The 14,746-nt window shown below is 40.7% G+C and overlaps 1 protein-coding gene across 2 annotated transcripts in view; it reads left to right on the top strand.

The window, feature by feature from the left end:
* The window catches only part of CRADD (CASP2 and RIPK1 domain containing adaptor with death domain), a 74,394-nt gene that overhangs the window by 2,655 nt on the left and 56,993 nt on the right, over positions 1–14,746 (top strand). For both annotated transcript variants that reach the window (XM_052667400.1, XM_052667401.1), the window contains exon 2: positions 560–865. In XM_052667400.1, the coding sequence (XP_052523360.1) occupies positions 568–865 (298 nt within the window). In that variant the 5' untranslated portion in view covers positions 560–567. The remainder of the gene's footprint in view (positions 1–559; positions 866–14,746) is intronic.

Raw genomic sequence — 14,746 nt, 5'->3', positions numbered from 1 at the left:
ATCACTGGGTCAGTCAAGTCCTAAAAGAGCCGTCCAGGATGGACTGGGGGAGAGGACAACCTGGTGCCTGTGGTACGTTTCCACCCCTGCTGAAATTAGAATGTGTTGGATTGCCAGGACCACTTGCTGGCTGGCGGCAGTGCAGCAGCTCTCATGTCTCAGGTGTTGAGACCAGAGGTTAGGTGTGACACTGGGTTAACTTTTTGGGGGTAGAGTCTCTCATGGACTGGCAAATGCTCCAGCTGCTTCAGGGGTGGACTTTGGCCAGTTAGTGAGCCAGGTACTTTGGCATGGTTGTCATTCCATCTACGCACTGGTATTCACAATGCCAAAAGTTCTCTTCCTGTCTAATATTTCCCAGAAATGGCTGTGTTTTAGCTTGTGAGACTGTATGATTTGGGCAGAAAGGAGGTGGTGGAGATCGTTAGTACTTTTCCTAGGCTGATGATTTTGAGAATGGAGTTCTTTCTGAAGAATGTTGGGCATCAAACATCACTTGGGGGTGTTAATGGTTCGTGTTTTAATCTTGCATTTCCCCAATCCCTTCCTTATGTTCTAGGTAGCCAGATGGATGCCAGAGACAAGCAGCTTTTGCGCTCCCTGCGCCTGGAGCTCTGCACGGAGGTGCTGGTGGATGGACTAGTTATTCAGTATCTCTATCAAGAAGGCATTCTCACTGACAGTCATGTTCAAGAAATAAAATCCCAAACCACCAGCCAAAGGAAAACCATGATGCTCCTTGATATTCTTCCTACTAGAGGACCCAAGGCTTTTGATGTGTTCCTGGATTCCTTACAGGAGTTCCCATGGGTTAAGGACAAGTTGAAGGTGAAGCGTAAGGAAATGACAGTACAAGATCCTGCAGGTAAGGCCAGGGTTGTTGTTGCTGATATTTTGAAGCTTGTTCTCAGCTGTAGTTTTGAAAGTGTTGAACATACCAGTAATTTCAAGTTATGCATCGTGTAGATACAGAGCACGATAGCAACATAGGGTACAGCCTGAATTTCCTGGAAGCCAGACCAATGCCAGGAAGCATTGCCAAGCTTGGGGTGTGAGCAAGGCTGAGTTTCTGGGTATGGGGAGACAGCAGCTCAACTGAGGCTGCCTTTGGAGAGCTGGGAGATGTAAAAAGACCCAGACTCCTTTACTTGAAAGAGATAAAAAGTAGTTTTCCCTAGCTGAATAATGGCCTCTTTGCTACCCATACCTGATTAATGTGTATTCTATGTATGTTGTCTGGTATTTTGTTTCTGGATTGACAGAATTTTTATTTACGTAACTTAATTATTTTAATGTCGTTTTAATTTAGTAGCATATGCTAATTTAGAATTACGTGGTTTATCATGTTTATTGGAGTGCAGATATCTGGGATTATTGCCACCAAAATTACTAGCTGCTGCTTAGTTTTAAAAAGAGTTTAGGAGTTAACTGATGTAGTGTATGTTACGTAATCTTGTTGAACCTCTGTTTTTCTGACATTTAAGCATACTTCTAAAACAAGTTTTCTGGATTTGATGTTTATTCTGAAACCATTTCTCTACCAATACGTGTATGCAATTACTAAGCTGTTTTGAAGTCAGGAAGATCGCTTAAAATACATTTCCTTGCCCTAGTTTCTTGCAACATGTGTTAGTTGTTAAATAGTTAGTTGTAGGTAATAATAGTTAAATAGTGAAGTAGTTCTCATTTGGGAACATCTTTTTCTGAGCAGTTGGATTAACTTTCCTTCCTTCCCTCCCCTAGCCTCCCCCCTTTCAGATTTGGTCATATTATGATGTGTGATCTTTCCAGTGTCAGTGTGCTTTGCGTGAGGCTCTAAGTTTGTGAAGATGTGTGACTCAGGACTGTTGAACATCATGTGCACCTGCATCTGAATTAGCTGCATGCTGGAGAACGTTTTGTCAAGATCTGCTGGACAAATATGGCATTATCTTACCTTAGGACGTTTTTAATGAAATGTCACGACAGCTTATCTTTCTGCTGGGTCTCTGTGGAGACCTGCTTTATGCTTGCTCCACAGCTGCGGAAATAGTAAATAATTTTCAGAACTTTTTAGAGATGAAATATCATGTGGTGCCCATGGGTGAAAGCACTGTGAGTTCTCAGCATGGTGCAGACTCGTGGTGTTGAAAGTGTTGGAAAAGATGGTGCTGTTATGACAAATCCTGTCATGCTCGTGCTCCTTACTTGCCTTACAAATGAGAGCGTGTGTCTGTTTGCTGATTACTGGTTAAGCTATTGAGTAATCCTCAGAGTTCTTCAAAAACACACGCAGCTATCAAGTACAGGCAAGGTCCCATATTTTTTTTACTAGAAAAATGCTCTCTGATTTTTATTCTTTTGGCTGTTTTGTGGATTGCTTGTTTCCATTGTGACTAACATAATGTATTCATGCATATCAGGTTCTTTAGTTTCGAGTGGGCTGATTGTACTTGATATTGCCAAATCTCATGTATAAAGAAAAGATTTCCAGATTAGATCAAAGGTTACTGTCATTTTGTACTGTGGCAATCCGGAGTGTAAGAAAAGGGTAAGCTTTAATATTTGGGCACGTTCTTTAGTAGCCAAAGAAAGAGCACCATCTGGACCCTAATAAATGATGAGTGCATCCTGCAGTGAATTGGAAACTATGGTGACATCATCAGGGCTGATTACATGCAAGAAAATGTGGTTTGGGATAAAAAGCCTCACTTTGCATTCAGAACAACAAACTTGTAAGCTTTTGTCTCAGCAGAGTACTTGAGCATATGCTTGGCTTTAAGCATGGAAAAAGCCACTGCCTCTAATAAAACTGTAAGCATGCTTAAAATTAAATGTGTTCTTCAGTGCCACGCTAGATAACTTCTACCTTACTGGAAACAGTTCATATAAATGATGATTTGTCACTGGCAAATTGTTTTAAAGAATCTACTTCTAGTGAAAAGAGCCTCCTACATACATCTTATGTTTTTTAAAATTGTAAGACCTTTAAAATTGAAATCTGTTTCATGGTCTCAGATTTTAAAATCTTTATTCCTTGGAATCATGCATACTTATGGAAATGGCATGCCTGCTGTTCACTTGTTTATGCTCAATTAAAATTCTGTTTCCTCAAGCAAAATATCCTCAGTTTTTGCAGATCTTTTGCAGGATTAAGGACTGGTGGCAAGTTGTTTCTTGGAGGAAGGCTTTATTTTGTAGTCCTTCACTTCTTACAAACTAAACTGCACACAGGGTTTTTTAAAAGTTAATGCAGGCACACAATTACTTTATCTGTAGGTGAAAACTCTGGCACACGCACAGTGATTTTTCTATTTAGGGCTTCGGACTGTTGTGCATTTTGCTTGAAGAGATCAGGCTTTCTGATCTCTTCTGTGGATCAGCTGAGAAACAGTTTGTTGGTTACCGCTTCAAAAAAAAAAAATCACAACTGTAAATGTTAAGAAGCTTTTAATTTATTTTGTTCTCCTTGTAAAAGCAAAACAAAACAAACAAAAAACAAAAAACAAACAAACAAAAAAAAACCCAAACCCAAATTAAACAGGAATTTTAGGACAGAAATAAGAACACTTTTGGTGATGCTCTGTAGTTATGATCTGGTGGACTGAGCAGCTACGAGATGGAAGCCAGAGTCTGAGACATAAACAAGACACTTCTACTGACTCATCGTGAGCTTTGGGCAGATTTTTCCAAGGCAATGCATTTGTCAATCGCAATTTGTGTAACTCAGTGTAACGTTCATGGAGCGGCATAGATTGCAACTGTAAATTGGCCTGGGATTGAACCCAGAGTGTGCTGCTTGGCTGCTTGCAAATAAATGAGCCTTAAAAGCTGTGACATCCTGAGTTTCATTGTTTAGTATCAGTTTAGCTTTAAAGTGGTAGTTTCAGATACGGTGAGCTGCTGTAGTTACACAGAGCACAGAAGACCCTAATCCTGCAGAGCTCGAGGAACAGTTTCTGCTGGCATCAGGAGACTGACTGCAGGTAGGGCCACTTACATCTATATAAGTCCAGCAAAGAGATCAGAGATTGCATCCCTTTGCTTGTTTATGCGGAGGACAACCTTTTGTCTAAGGTAGCTTTTCTCCTCTCCTATACAGTTCTGCCAGGTGGCTGCACCCTGGGGAAACCTTTCTTAAGGTAGGAAAAACATAAGTGTAAGCCCAAAAGGATCAGGAAGAAAACTTCAAGTCATGTGCTTTGGAGGTAAACACTCAGGTCTTTGATCGATTTCAAGATGATTAGGATGTACTTCTTGTTTTTTTAAGAACCTGAGATAGAGTAGCTGACCCAGTGCGGTGTCAGTGCTTGGCTTACGAATCGTTATAAAGATCAACCCCAGTTGTGGGTGTCTGTTTTTGAAGGTCATAACTTCTGCTGTAATGAGAGTTAACAGAAATAGCACAGGTCTTTTAGAGGACGATTGTTTTTTTCTGCCCTAGTTTGGATAGCTTTAAGCCTTTGTCAGGAGCATAAATCTTCAATATAGTATTATAAGTCCTCTGAAAAGCTACAGCTGTTGGCAACAAAATTCCATTCTTTCTAGGAACAGCACACAGTTACCCAATATTTTTTGCTCTGAGGAAAATAACATAAGCTTTGAAGGCGTTTGTTTATCAAAGTGCCTTTCTACTCTCTCTCTGCTCAGGAATTTCTCTACCCAAGTATTATATTTCTATATATACTGTAAGCTGCTGTAAAATTATTTACTTCAAAAAGTGTTAGTACTGCACCTCTTTGTAGTATAGATTATTTCTCCACTCCTCAGGAAATCACAGCATATTGAGAAAGAGAAAAATGTGAGATACAGTGTTTGCCAGTGGAATTCTGCAGCAGCCGTTGCTATCCTGGCAAATGTTAGTGAATGTGGGGCACTGAGTTACACAGAATCATCTTGGGAAAGCTGTTTTGTCACATCTAAGCCAGGAATATTTTCTGATTAATGATTTCTTTTTCTTTGTTGTTGTTCTTTTTGCGGTGCCTAGTGAGCGGTCTGCACTAGGGTCCTATTAGACTCAGGTGAGGTTTTATGTTTTAAACAGATTTTAGTGGGGTTGGGGTTTTTCCCTGGACCTGTGTGAAGTGCATGTTTTTGTATAGCTCTATAAAACTCCATGTTGTGTAACACTTTGGATGAAGCATGCAAATACAAAGCAAAACAAGTACTTCTACTGAGAAAGCCATCCTTCCCTCCACCCCAGCTTTACCAAAGTTCTTTTCCACAGCTGGGTTGTAGATTTATAAGAGTTTTGATTCAAATGCAGCAGCATTAGGACATGGGGAAGTTTAACATCTCTTCTTACCTTTCTTGGCTGCTTCCTGCCCTCTTCCTATCCTGCTTCCTCTCACCTCTAATGCAGCGAGGAAACAAGCTGGTTTCTGCCTTTTCCATTTGGATGTGAGATAGGAGAGCAGCTGAGGTATTTCATTTCTTTTCTTTCCCTAAAATGGTGGACAGAAAGGGGTGTTTTTTTTTCTTTCTTCTCTTTCCCTCCCCTCTCTTGTATAGCCCAGTGACAGAAGGGGGAGTTTCCTCCCATAGAGGAAAGGGATGGGCTTAGCAGTTTTGGCTGCACTGAATTGACCTGGATGAAGGAATGCCCTTATGCCACATCCCAATGCCTGAAGGCTGTAGAAAAAGTACTTTAGTTCTCTGGAGAGATTCAAATCCATCTTTGTAGGAGAATTTCCCAAACTCTTTTCCATATTCCCATCTCCCCTGAAAATCGGGTGTTACATTTACGGCTTTGGCTTTGCTCCTGACCGCAGTGAGATCTGGCATTAAGGGTCTGTGCACACACTCAATAAACAGCATACATTGTGATATGGACAAGTAATCAACTTCCCTGGTTCTCCTCAGTGTTCTGTGTATGTATTTTAGTTTGAATGTGCATATGACTGTAAGTTTTTTTTTTTTAATTATTTTTTTACAGTTTAAGGAATATTTTTATTGTTTTTTTTTTTTTTTCCCTGTTAATAAGCAGCCATGTTTTCACTGTTTACATTTTTCACATTGAGAAGCCTTAATCATAGGCATCACTAATGAAAACTGTAACATTCCCCATCAGGTCTCAAGCAGTTTCTTTCATGCAAGTTAACAGTCATATTCATTTGTAATAGGTATCATCCTTAGTAACACAGGTATGTGGGACTAATGGTAACTAGAGACTTAGTAGAATGTTTAGTGCTCTGGGAACAGGAGAGGAGTGAGTTCTGGCAAGAAAAGTGTTTGGGCCAACTCTGTCTGGTCAACTACTCATAAGCAGTGCCAGTGGTTTGTAGGAAGCAGTGGGTAACAGGGATTGAACACTCCCTAGCACAAGGAATGGGAACATCCATCTGCTGACCAGACCTAATGACTTCCGAGGCTTGCTGCTTTCCCAGGGACTGGATCCAGGACATCATGGAGGTTGCGAAGGCCAATCATCAGACTTTGCTACTCTTTCATGTAGGCACTAGTAATACTTTGCAGGTTGAGGATGACTGCAGGGCTCAGTGACCCAGAGTGAAGAGATGAAGAAATGTTCTCCATCCTGGGCAGGAGTGGATGCATCCTGTGTTCTCACACTTTCCTGTGTACCTGGTGGCACGGTCATACAGGACTGTGTGGCCACAGGATCCTTTTCAAGAAGTGGGGATTGCTAGGGACCAGTGGTATCAACTGAACAGTATGGGGCAAAAGTGTCTTTATCAGCAGGCAAGCTGGAAAGAAGTGGCTTTTACATCGTGCAATGATGTCATTTTTGCATTTGAATTTGCAGAGACACGGTGGGAAGTTCACACAGTTGCTCTTGGACAGAGGTGCTATTGGAGTCTGGGCAGCAGGCTGGTCAAGAGCTATGGGTGAGGATCAGATGGGGATCTCAGTACAAAACATTGTGGTAGCATCTGTGGTCAGCTGGCCTTGCTTCTCCAGATAAGGAGCAACAGTTTAGGGATGTGATAGTTGAAGTCAGTCTTGGCTGCAGGTACCATGCAGTACAGTTTCAGATCGTGAAAGAAGTGAGGAAGGCAAATGGTGAGCAAAGATCATGGACTTCAGCTTGTTTGTGAAACTGGTTGATGTGGCACTGTAAGGGACAGTTCTGAAAGACAAAAACATCCAGGGGACATGATTGATTATCAAGGAAAACTTCATATCACCAAAAGAGTCCATTCCTGTGTGCAGAAAAAGGAATTACAAGAAGCCAGTTTGACTGTAAGAGGAGCTTCCAACTGAACTTACGATACAATGACTACTTTTCTGGATGACAGGGGTAGATTTTGTTTACCTTAGGGCTTTCAGCACAGTTTCTCTTAGTATTCTAGCTATGGAAGTATGGACTTAATGCATGGACTGCGTGGTAGGTGGAAGAAAAAAAAAAAGCTGGACCATCAGGCTCAAAGGATGATGGTCAATGGTTAATTAATTAATTCTTTGTCTGTTTTGCTCCTTAGCTTGTATCATAATATAAAATCATGCCAGTGTTTTTTATGTCCAAAACCATGCATAATTGCAGTCCTCTGTGATCCTTAAGATCTTTAGTTAATTGTTGCCAGCTTCCCACTGTTGGCCTTGTCTCAGAATGTGGCATGGGAACCACTGAAAATGCTTTGTGCAGACAATAATCATTGTTTTCTGAAACAGAGGAGAAATGTTCTGCTAAGTACCTACAGCTTGATAAAGCCAGTTGTAAACTTAAAAAAAGATGCAGTTGTTATTTTTGCATTATGTTATATACCTGTACTGACATTCTGTTGATACTGATTAATGACTCTTGGGGCCAATATGCACACACTAATAAATACTCCTGAGGAACTGAGATCAATTCCTATTTAAGTCTTTTAAGATCTCTTTTCACAAAATTTTTCTTAATGGATATTTTCTTTCAGAGCTGGCCGGCAACTTTTTTTACCACCTCCAGAACTGCCTTGGAGCTTCATCTGAAAAAGTTTGTTTAATGCTTGTATTCCCACTGTGTGGAAAAATCCATTGTCTTTTATAAATTAAGACTGTGAATGCTATTTTTAAAAAGAAATTAATCAACAAACCACAACCACCTTAGTTTGCATGTGTTGTGGAGGCTGCATAGCTATCCAGAGTCAGTAAAAATGTTGTCTGATGTGTTACAGTAAAAACCTGACTTTGCTGAAGTCACAGGATGCTGTTGGCTAGAGGAGGACCACTGGTAACTTGGTGATCAAGGATGCTGAAGGTCTTGGCACTGATAACTGAAATGTTCCTTCCGGTGGGGAAAGGATGCACTGCTGTCTTCCCTACACTGACAGGGCACTGTGTCTTGACCTTCAAAGCAACATCTTTTCTGCAGCTGAAAAGCTATTTAGTTCAGACTGCCCGTGCTGTGGCATTTTGCCTGTTGACTGAGAAGATTAGCAGTGTCAGAATTCCCTCTGACTGGGAAATGTCATGTGTATGACAAAGATCAGGAAGTTTCTCTGAGATCCAGGTAGTTATTTATGGTTATTATATGTGAGAAGCCTCCCTGCTTTGCTATGCTCAACTAGACTTTCCTTCCAGATTTGTTTATTTGCTTTTGATCATATATGTTTACATAAATGAGAAAACAGAATTGGTTGTAACCTCAGGGGGATGCTGCTTCAGTTTATCTTTTTAGACTTAAGATTTTGTATACAGGACTTTAAAGGCAATTTTTATATATTTGGCAATTGTCTGTGTAAACAGAAAACCAGTTTTGTTGCTTTATTAAGCCATTAAACCTTGTTCCACTGTACTGTCAGGTTTTCTTAAAGTTTTCTTCCTGCTCTTGCCTTGCCTGTGAATAGATTTGTGTTCCGTTATAGACTGATGTATTGACGAGGAGTTGTACACGTGTTTTGATAAACATTTCTGTTTCACAATGCTGTGAACTAAAGCTTTACCGTTTCTTCCAATCCACATTTAGAGAAGGAGCTGATTTGATTTATACTACACAGTTTGTGTGTGCGGGAAATAAGCATTAATGCATCAGGTCAAGGGGAATAAATTGCCATTAGTGCACCATTTCTTCTGGCAGCCTTCTTAATCTTAGTGTTTCACCACCTTGCCTGGGATTTGCAAAGTACTCAGAGTTAACCCAACCCTCCACCCTTCAAGGTCAAGGGTAAGCTCCCTGGGCTTTAAAGAAGGCAATTTTAGTCCTGCGCTGATGCTTTTGAAAATCTTACCTTTCATTTGTGGTTAATGATGTGTTGAGCTCTTTAACGAACAGCTTGTTTCAGTCTTTGGACCTGTCTAATACATGGGCTACGATTGAGTGAAGGGGCTTTGTGCGAGTTCAAACAGGTAAAGGGTTAACAGAGCCCCTTGCCAGCCCCTGGGCTTCCAAATAGGCAGCAGATTCCGCCTTTATGCAGGAGTATGTGAATCCTCAGCAAAGTAACTGCTGAGAAGGGACAGCTGGACCAAAAGGAAAATCAGTACTATCTAGTATTTCTGGGTAAAAAATGTAATTCTTCCAATATGTTTTTATTTACTGCAGCTGATGGCTGTGTTCACTCAGCTTTTTGAAGAGACATTTCATTCCTACTCCTCTTCTGCTTAATTAAGAAGTCATGTGTTTCTCTGTGATCCAGTTCTGCCACATCCCACAAGAGATGAGCTTTTTCTTGGTGTCTGAAGGCAGTGACTGCTGCAGTCATGATTGCAGGACACTCCTGATCTCCTTGTTTTGTGTGCTCATGGGGCATCTGACAAGTTTGTCTGCAATGCCCACATTTTAGAAGCAACTCAAGGTTATAACTGGAAGTGCTGGCTGGCTGTTTGTCATAGAAGTTAACTCAGGATTATGGCGACGTTGCCTTTGCAGGCACTCTGATCCCAGAGGGGAAGCCTTAAATCATTCCCCAGGGAGCAGCTGAACGTGCTGCAGCCAGGCCTCTAGGCCTTGCAGCTTTTGCTCCCCACGTCCCTTGTCACCCAGGGCATGTCCCAAGGCTATCTGCCTCTTGGCAGCAAGGTCAGGCATTTCTCCAGCCATCTGTCTGCGTCGCCTAATCCAGTGGACATTCTTGACACTGCTAGAGGGCTTGGGCAACCTCTGCCAGCAGCAGGGCAAGGAGCCTGCACTTCCATTTTGTCCCATGTTGCTGCATGGATGGTGGATCCTGTGCTGAAGGGCCCGCTAGCTTTATAGGAGAGGGCTCTCAGTCCTTAATGCCGCAGCCCTTTGTGCAGAACATTTGGCATTGATGTGGCCCAGCCATGTGACAGGTAGATGCTCCTTGGTGATTTGCCTCTTAGGCACTTCCTTGGGGTGTGCACCACTGGTAGATGTGTATGTGGCCACTGGCCCCTTCAACTGTCTTTAGCAAATCTGGAGTAGCGGAAGCACTCCAGGAGAGCTACGCAGTGCTTTGTGGCCATTGAAAGAAACATACCTAAACCCCAGGAAGACATAAGACAGGGCTCAAGATCCTCTCATCCTTGTTTCCTCCGGGCTAATTTAGTCAGCTACTCAGTTGGCATGCTGCCCTTTGTGAATCCTATTCTTAATGCACCTAACTTTCCCCAGAAACTGTGCCCGGATTTTAGTGAAATAATTCAGACCTGTCCTGGAAGTGATAGTGCTGTGCTTCTGCTTTACACCTGACCTCAGAGGAACTGATGCTGTGATTGTGAGTCTCATTGAATTTATCACTATTTGTTTGTATTTTTGTTTGTTTGTTTGTTTCTCTAGTTTTCTTACATAGCAATATCATTGTATGTTTAAATTGTTCATGTAAGAACATGGTCTTTCCCATGCAAAGTATAAGTACATACACTTCACTTGACTGTCAATAGCTGTTACATATGCTAGGGATTTTTCAGCTGCCAGTGAAAACAAGCAGTGAAAACTGAAAGATGCATGCTGAATGTAGTATGTGTCGTGTGGATTTTGTTAGGCTTTTTGTTTTTATCAGTTTGTGATCTACTATAGTGTAAAAAAGAAAAGAAAAGAATCTCAGTAGTGCAGTACTTTCCCTAATATTAGGAATATGGAAGGTAAAGCTGCTGTTGTTCACTTGGCTTTCATGCACTAGTCTGTTACCTGACAAGGTGTTTTCATGACTAATGCTGATCAGAGGCATTCCTAATGTGATTATATGTCCGCTGCAATGTTCATTTTGCCTCTGGTATGTTACCCTCTCAGAACATTCTTGGCACCCCAGGCTCTAGTTTAGAAAATTTCTCCCTGCTTATTTTGTGAAGCCAGATAAGAAGGAATCCGTGATTTACAGCCTTGAATGTACGATTGAACAGCCTTTACTTCTCCTGCTCAGCAGCCCGTGCACTTGGTAACCTTCCTTCCATATCACTGAATATTTTTGTTGACAAAGATTGCGTTCTGATTAAGAAGACAGTGTGCTGAACTTTTCTCCAATTGTTCTGCCTGCCCAAATACACTACTGCTTCCTATTCAAAACCTTTTTTGACAAGTGCTGAAAGAAATTTGGGATGTATATATTTTTAAAATCAATTCTGATAATGTGAGCAATCGTATTATCTTCAGATTCTCTGCATGTCTTCTGCAATCATCCGTAAAAGTAAGGGAAGGTATAACTAGCCTTTTGTATTTGTTCATAGACCTTTTACACGGGCTTTAAGCATTACATTGTGTTGTCAGTGCCCTTCCCTTCTGGTTTTGTCCCTCAAGATGAAGTTCACCACTGTATGCATGTCCAGTTTTGTTTTTCATTGTAAGTGCTTAGCTGAATTCTATCAAGTATCAGGTATTTTTGTCCGTAAAATTTCAGAGGTCTAAACTAAGGAAATATATGAGATGTCCGTCTCTTAATGCTGGTTCTCAGACAGCTGATTCCTCACGGTACGGATTGAGGAATGACTGTGAATTATTTGTGCAGTGTACAGCATTGCTAGTTTCATGTACTAAATAGCATACTGCCCAAGTAAAATTGCAAACCCCCCAGTTTATGTAAAGATGGACGCTGCTTGTTTTGGTATTTGCTGGCCTTTCCTTGGAGATTCATTCTGGGAATCCATTATCATGTCAGCAACACTGTTATAATGTCAGCAGCATATATGGACGAGACTGGAGCTCTTAAGACTTTATCACTGTCTTACATTTCTGTCTGTGAGATGTTTGTGAACTCCTCCCACAAATGGTTCAGGAATGCTGGAAAACACCACTGCACTAAACAGAAGACCTGGATTTGGACACCTGGTAGTGTTAATCCTGGAGCATCAGATAAGCAGGCAGTCACAAAGCATTCATATTCCTGGGTGTAAGAGATTCTGTACTGCCAGAATTAATTAGCTTTTTGATTTGGCACCAGCTGATGTTTATGTGCTTATAGGCTTTGCACTGATAAACAAATCCCTTTCCTCCTGTTCTATGCCGTAAGTGTGGCTTTTAGCTTTCACTAGCGCTCAGTTCCTATCAAGTGTACAAGTTGATGCAGTAGCCCTTTTTTCCTCCTGTAGTGCTACGACCTTTTAATTACTCAGATTGCTGATTTGATCTTGTGCATCAAGAAAAGTCTTTACAATACTATATTATTAATGAAGAGTTACCCTCTGAAAAGATTAAGTCCTTTGGTTTATTGAGTTAGTGAATACCTGAGCATGGTATAAAATCTGGAACATCACTTGTGTTCCTACATCATTGCTGCCTGGATCTGGTTCTAAATGACTCCTTGACAGTCCTTATTTGGTACCAGTCATCTGGGAGCCACAGCAGTTGTGCTATTCCTCATTTTGGATAGCTTTTTCCCTCTCAGTTTACTGTTTCCACTTGCATAACCCTTTCTCAGATACATTAGCATTATGGCATATAGCTGACTTAGTTCTGAGACGCGAAGCACATTGGTCATACATATCAATGAAGAGTTTAATAGCATTTCTGTGAACAAACTGAACATCACTGTATTGCATCTTCTTTGAAGATCTAAAAGTGAAGGTACTAGGACCTTTTGCTAGGATTAAATACTCCACCTTTGTCAACAGATGTGGAGTAAGTACATTATTATTTCTTATTCTTATCAGCTTCCAAGTCCAATGCCATCACAAAATTACAAACAGAATTTCATTGGCATATTGAATATACAGAGAAAGAATCAAGAATTAGCTTTGTATCACCATAGGAAACAGCCATGAGTTACCTCTGTGTTTGCTTTTCTTCATTGCACTAAAATAGACTATTACATTTTATTTTATTTTTTTAAAATCATTTCTTTTCTGGTTAAAAGCAGTCCACACCAAAGTGACCTTGAAGTGTTCTGCTAATACAACAGTTGCTTGTCCTTCTTTTGCAGTGGTAACATTAATGCTTGCCATCATGGTCTTCTGTCTTTTCCAGGATATTGTGTATCTGCTGTAAAGACTGAAGAACACTTGTGGCTCCTACTTTGTCCTTAAATCATTGCAGCTGTGCAGTAGACACTCACCGATGATGGGCTTACATTTCATAGTACATTTTACTGAATTCCTCACCTTGGTTTTGAAAAAAAAAAAAAAAAAAAAAAAAAAAAAAGGAGCTTATAGAATCATAGAATCACCAAGGTTGGAAAAGACCTAAAAGATCACCCAGTCCAACCGTTCCCCTATTCCCAATAGCTCCTACTAAACCATGTCCCTCAACACAACATCCAGCATTATGAGCTTTATCAAGACTTAATCATAATCCTGTCTTATCCTTGCATAGCACACATTATGACCTATTCAGTATTCGTATTGGATAAATCTTTGCCTTGCCTCAGAGCTGTACAGGCATATAAGCTTTGAAATGATTGTTTTCCAACTTTCTGTTATGCTTCTAGGAATATTCCTTTTAGTATCGTAGTCTTGTAGTTGCTAAGAAAGCTTCCTTGCCCATCAAGTCTTAGCTGTTAAAGGAGGGGTGCCTGGGGTTTTGATCTCTATTTCCATGATACAGCCTCTGGAGTAAGAGGATGGAAGGAGGAGGAAGGAAGATGATAGGACAACTATGCTGGATCTGTCTTGCTCAGTATATCCATTGAGCCAAGAAACTCACTGTCAGTGGCTGTGGGAGAAGCTAGTCTAATCTATCTTTTAACCCCACAGTCATAATTATTTTCATGTGAAGTGGTAGTGCAAGACATACCTGAATAAAATGTGTATGCTATGTCTGGAACACGGAGATGAATTACCTCAGAGGTAGAGGCAGAATGGAGTCATTTTAAACGAAGTATGATTTAAGATTCAGATACGGGAAATGTGTTATCAGATAAACTTCCCCCATCATTCCAGGCTTATAAAATAAGGATTGGCGTCAGACCACAAAGACAGTTGGTGCTTCAGGAATGCCAAAGAAGATGCAGTTATTTGTCAGAATAACTGCTTGGTTTGGTGTTTTTTTTTTTTGCCTACAAGCTACAAGAAAGTTTTGAGAGCTGTTCTCAGCTTTTAGAGGGTCACCCTTTCTTGGTAGCTTGAATTCAGGATATACGTACATACAAGCAATTTATTTCCCATGAGAAATCAATGTGCTTAAGTAGATGAAAATAATTTGTTTCAGGGAATTGGTGCTACTAGCAGACCACAATTCTCTTACTTTATGATGTATGCAGACTGACTGTTAGATGTTTGGTATTGGGAGGAAAAACAGTAGAATCTGATGCTGTTCTTTGATGTTTTCTTATGGGGGAAATGATTGAATTATGTTTAGTACAGAAGAATTGTTTTAAATCATTTACTTTTTTCTTTCGGATGTGTTGTGCTGTAGGCAGCACCCAGCTGAGCAGTCTTCTCAGAAAAACTTCTAGCACTTTGAACAAGCAGTACTTAGCAGCTGGACATTTGTCCCTGT

The sequence above is a fragment of the Tympanuchus pallidicinctus genome, unplaced genomic scaffold, assembly GCF_026119805.1.
Source record: "Tympanuchus pallidicinctus isolate F22 unplaced genomic scaffold, pur_lepc_1.0 scaffold8, whole genome shotgun sequence".
Taxonomy (NCBI): domain Eukaryota; kingdom Metazoa; phylum Chordata; class Aves; order Galliformes; family Phasianidae; genus Tympanuchus; species Tympanuchus pallidicinctus.
The sequence above is the reverse complement of the archived record's forward strand: the minus strand, read 5'-3'. Positions and strand labels throughout refer to the sequence as shown.